General features: G+C 40.4%; 1 protein-coding gene across 1 annotated transcript in view; it reads left to right on the forward strand.

Annotated features, from left to right (window-relative positions):
• Positions 1–4,092, forward strand: part of LOC112137079 (cytochrome P450 4V2) — a 7,178-nt gene extending 3,086 nt beyond the window's left edge. Inside the window, exons 5-11 of the mRNA XM_024259197.2 lie at positions 611–680; positions 775–901; positions 993–1,166; positions 2,342–2,444; positions 2,773–2,907; positions 3,168–3,347; positions 3,424–4,092. Coding sequence (XP_024114965.1) covers positions 611–680; positions 775–901; positions 993–1,166; positions 2,342–2,444; positions 2,773–2,907; positions 3,168–3,347; positions 3,424–3,593 — 959 coding nt within the window. The 3' untranslated portion in view covers positions 3,594–4,092. The remainder of the gene's footprint in view (positions 1–610; positions 681–774; positions 902–992; positions 1,167–2,341; positions 2,445–2,772; positions 2,908–3,167; positions 3,348–3,423) is intronic.
• Positions 4,093–5,695: the final 1,603 nt, after the last annotated feature.

The following is a 5,695-nucleotide window of genomic DNA, read 5'->3' on the forward strand; positions in this document are numbered from 1 at the left end:
ACATAACATTCATGTAACAGACACAGTTCATGCTTCCGGGCTCTGCCTGCAACTACAAACAGCTTGAAGAGTATATAGTGAAGAAAACAGTATAGTTTTGGCATGGGCAGGCTTTACAAATCTGACAAACATTTAAAAACTACGGTTAATGTAAAATGATTTTACTCTGACTGCTTAGTCTTTGGTCACATGTCCCAAAATGCAACCTGTCGGTGACCTAAATGGATATTTTTCACCAAATGCGTCATGTGACTCCACTGTTGCATTTTTGCACACGATGACCCAGGAGGTTATAAGAAAAAGTTACAAATTTATGGCGACCGGACGATTTTTCTCTAAAAGTCAGTGGCCACCTGAGCACATTTCAAAGTTGCGTGGTGGCTGTCCAGTACAGTTGGGAAGGAAATCTTGAAGATTCTGTCAGTTCCTCCCTATGGTCCAGTGGCAGACGTATTTGTGACCATAGCATTAGGTATAAGCATTTCATCATCTTTATGATTAAACTTTCAGTGTTTTTTGAGCATCCGCTTATGTTAACATCCAAAACAAACTGGTCTGATGTTTTCTTTTTTCTGGGATGTGAGACAGTGAGTATTTTCTTCTGTTTCAGAAACAGCAATGGGCAAGAAAATCTATGCTCAGAGTAACTCTGAATCTGAGTATGTGAAGAGCGTCTACAGGTGAGTTCTTCTCAATTTGAATTTAAAGATGTTCATATTCAGAATTGTGAAGGAAAAACACTCATCTAGCTCTGCTGACTTTTTCTATATGCAGAATGAGCGACATTATCAGCCGAAGACAAAGGGCGCCTTGGTTTTGGCCTGACTTTGTCTACTACTTCTTTGGCGAGGGCAAAGAACATGACAAAACCCTCAAGATCCTCCACTCCTTTACTAAAAAAGTAAGTTGGAACTTCTCAGACAGTTGATTTGAAGTTATTAGTATCCAATGCAAATTAAATACAACATTTAACATTTTTTCTGGATTTTTAGGTTATCCAAGAAAGATCAGAGAGCATGTCCCGTACTGATCCCGACAGTGACTCTGACCAAGGTCCAAAGAAACGCAAAGCTTTTCTAGACATGCTGTTGAACACAATTGATGAAAATGGCAACAAGCTGAGCCACCAAGACATTCAGGAGGAGGTGGACACCTTTATGTTCGAGGTTAGTACAACAAAAACATATTAATGAAAGTCAAAACATATGGCTCTTTCTTTAAAGTCTCATTTAGATCATCTTTTGATGTATTTTCAAAACGTTCCCAGTGTTCATTTAAAAATGATAATGCTGTTTTAAGACAAAATCATAGTTGTTTTTGAGGATATATTTTCTGCAGAGTGGAAATTAGAAATTTGCCTCTGAGTTATCGGCGGGACTGTTGGTGTGGAGGGAGCTTGCCCCCTTCCCATCATCCATCTCTTTTAAGCACTTTCCCACTAGCTTACAGCCCCTCACAACCCCCAACATAATATCACCGGTGCTAAAAATTGGCAACCAATGTTGGAGCAATATTTTGAACGAGATTCCAGCTCAGACAAGGAAAATAAAGACATACATGGATCTTATCGCAGGGAGCTTGTGGCTTGCCTTAGTAACTTAGTAACCACCAACAAATTTTTCGCAACAGCATTTATCGCCTGCTCCTGTTTCACAACGATTTGAATAAAGATGTACTCAGAAATGCAATATTAAGCGTAATTTTCTTTTTTTTATGTCCTCCATCATGAGAAAAATTATACAAGAACACATGAAAAAGTACAAAAAGCACAATTTTCATCAGAGTGTATCTTTAAATTGGATATTTTATGGGTGGGTTTCACCAATAATTTCCAGAATCGATCTGATTCACCATAGCCTGGATCGGGTCGATTCTGATCTTTTTCGATTCAATTCAATCTTGAGTTTACACAGTTTACACATAAAGACACATCGGTTTAGAAATACATTATTAATAATCTCTATATATGTTTTGAAGATATTCACATTTATCTGAGTTCACATACTGTAAAATGTATTAGTGAAATTATAATGAGATTGTTAATACCATTCAGTGTTACATGGATTCTTAAGCAGAGAAACTCCAACAATTGTTCTGCCTCTCCTGGAGGGCATTTTATTAAGATGTTCACTTAGTCAGCAATATATGATTAGGTTGACTGAGCGTTAGCATTAGCTGTCCTATGGGAAATTCCATTAAACGTTAGCATCAAGCTACCGGACTTTTATGGATAAATGATTGGTCTATTAAGCTTAGATGAATTCAGATTTTATTTACCCAACCCTAAAATTATGTCATGTATGGAAGTTTGTCGTTTTGACAATATAGCTCCATCTTGCAGGGTCACGACACCACGGCTGCCTCCATGAACTGGGCTCTACATCTGCTCGGCTCCTACCCTGAGGTCCAAAGAAAGGCTCAGCAGGAGCTGCAGGAGGTGTTCGGTAACAGAAGCACTCCTCCTTGTTTTCTGTTTGCACTTCTTGATATCACTTAACCTGCGTACAGTGGATACATTTACAATTTTATGAGTTTGAATGTTTCACATTACTTATTTGGTAGGATTTTTTTATGTCTCAAAACACAATAAAATTTATTTTTTATAAGGTTGAACAAAAATATTTCTGATGAAAAAAAACAATGTAAAAATACTGAAACTCGAAGGCAAAAACAGGAACTTAAACCCTGTTTTTCAAAATTGTTTAAATTATCTGGGCTGCAACATTATCACTGAATATAGTGTTTTTTTTTTTTTTTCTTGTATTTGCTCAGGTACATCTGACCGACCAGCGAGCACTGAGGACCTGAAAAAGCTCAAATACCTGGAATGTGTGATCAAAGAGGCGCTACGGCTGTTTCCCTCCGTGCCTTTCTTTGCCCGAAGGCTCGGCGAGGACAGCCACATCAGTGAGTTCCACCAGCGACTGTAAAGGAAGCCGTTCTCTGAAATTCTTTGGTGGAAGAGATATTTCTTTCTGGCCACCGCCCATATCTTCCCTTTTTTAAATTGCAAAAGCACGAATAATCAGCAATTCAAAGGAGCCCGGGTCATTTCGCTGCTGCTATAAGGACTTTCTAACCTTTTTTAATACGATGGTGTTGCTGCTGCTTTTTTAGTCTTCAAACATCTGATCTGTTGTTGACACTATGTAATCTTTCACCTTTAGATGGTTTCAGGGTTCCCAATGGTGCAAATGCAATCATAATCACCTACGCTCTTCATCGTGACCCCCGGTACTTCCCGGAGCCTGAGGAATTTAGGCCGGAGCGTTTTCTGCCTGAGAATGCAACTGGAAGGCCTCCATACGCATACGTCCCTTTCTCAGCGGGACTCCGCAACTGCATAGGTGCGAACAGGAGAGAGGATTGTTGCATCTGCAACATTCTATCCTCATTCATTTTTTTTTTTTTTTCACCTTTCAGGACAGCGTTTCGCACTGATGGAAGAAAAGGTTGTTTTGTCGTCTATTCTGCGCAAGTTCAACGTTGAAGCTTGTCAGGATCGAGAAGACCTTCGTCCAGTGGGAGAGCTCATCCTGCGACCAGAAAAGGGCATAGAAATTAAACTGGAGAAAAGGGTCTCTCACTCTTAAGATAACTGGGATTTAATCCTTTTTTGGAATGCAAAGCCAAAGGAAAGGACGAGTGCTTTGATGCCCAGTGCCACTAGATGGCATCAATAGTACTCTTTATGGACAAATTTAAACCCCTTTCTGCTCCCTTTCTTTCTTGCTCCTTAATAAATAAATAAATAGTAAAGTTGCACCAAATTGGTCACTAAACTGCTGGGAAGCTGGACGTATCATAGGGAGGAAAGCATCATTGAAGTGTTCACTAAATGGTATGAATGCTGTTATTCTTCCTGATGATGAGGCATGCAGTTAAAGGTAATCCTGTCCTACACTGACGGAGGCTGACAGCCGACAGTTTAACATGTACCAAATAGTGTGCTCAGAGGCATTTGCTCAGCAGAGCCCTCTCTGGAGAAGCCACTGCATCTGAACCATTAAGTGGACTTGATGTTGATGTCGAAACATTTCCTGTCAAAAATGAACAAAGCTTCAATAAAAAGAACTAAAAATAGATTTTGAACCATGTCTACAAGGCAGCTTCCCTACTGATTAGACCCACATTTTTCTCTCCTGTAGAGCTCTGAGATAAAAACCTACACATTCTCACTCCCAACTCATCATATATGGATATGTGGTCCGGGCCCCCACTAAGCCATTTTTTTAAGTTTTGGGTGTCCCCAACTTGTCATTTTTTTGACGCTCTGGCTGTTCTTTTTTTTTTAACGTGCTGGCTGTCCTCAATCACTGGTCCCCAGCTCTCAGGTCGCAGTACCAGACATAGTATTGGACGTGGAACCAGTATCTGGGTTAGAGTACCAAGGGTTGAGGATCCCTGATTTGCGGAAGCATTCTTTCCCCTGTCTGCGGCCTGGTACCAAACGGCCCTCTGACCAGTACCGGTTCGATGACACGTAGTCAACTGTTTTCAAAATCAATATCTTTTCTTCTTATTCCTTTACAGAATCTCTGTGCAATGAAACAACTAGCCAATGATTTTGACTTTTGCCATAAAATGATAAATTATTTCAAGAAGCTTTTCAAAAATGTTAAAACAGATGGAAATATGTTTATCTCCTGCTCCACTAAATACTTTGAAAAACATCCATCCATCCATTTTTCCAACTGTTTTTTTTTCCCTCATGGGGTCATGTGGCTGCTGGAACCGGGCCACTGTTGGGTGAATTCAGGAAACCCTGGACAGGTTACCAGTCTGTTGCAGGGCCACAACCGCACACCCACATCCTCTAAGAGGACCTAGTTGCAGAATAGATGGTGGCTGAAAATCGTTTGCTGGAAACGGAAATTCCACAAGGTTTCAGAGTTATAGCAACTTTTATTAAAACTTTTAAATTTGAATACAGTTTAGAGTTCAAGATTTGCTTAAAATGTGTCAAAAGAAGGCTAAGGCTTTATTTATTTCAAAAAGGATATTAACAAAAGTGTTCAGGTAAAAGGGTGGAGGGTGATTTTCCAGTTTGGAATTTCCTTCTGTCTAATGAATTTTACCTGCCATCTTGTCTGGAACCAGGACCCCCTTACTTGCACCTTGGGACCATTTAGAGTCAGCTGGGACTTGAACCAGAACCTTCTTGCTGTGAGGGGAGAGCGCTAACCACTGCGCCACCATGTAACACCTTTAAAAAGTGATTAACGAAAATACAGCATTCCATCCAAACCTAACTCTGTTCGTTGATGACATCGTGGGGCCTCTCCTGTTTACAGCTGTGAATTCACAGCTTTGAGGCACAGGAACGTGTGGCGTGTCAAATGACCACCAGGGAGACACGAACAACAAAGTCCCTCTCCTTTGATGGTGTGTCCTGGCTTGCTGTAAAATGGGAGGTACTGAGAGGATTTAGGATTCACTCAGACTATAGAGAAAGATTGGTAAAAATATTTAGGACAGCCTATTTTTGGTGCATTAACCTGCTAAGTCCCAAAATAGCACATTTATGTAATGCAGATGTACTGTCGGCTTTGTCATGCTTCACCTCCAATGAAGTTGAACATCAGGTTTTTTGTTGAATCCTTCTTTCTGTTCAGCGCATTAACGCAACAGCAGCGAAGCTTTAAGTCAGGACTTTTCCTGTCCTATGATGTTTCAACAGCTGTCCCAGTTCAGC

The sequence above is a fragment of the Oryzias melastigma genome, linkage group LG1, assembly GCF_002922805.2.
Source record: "Oryzias melastigma strain HK-1 linkage group LG1, ASM292280v2, whole genome shotgun sequence".
NCBI lineage: Eukaryota > Metazoa > Chordata > Actinopteri > Beloniformes > Adrianichthyidae > Oryzias > Oryzias melastigma.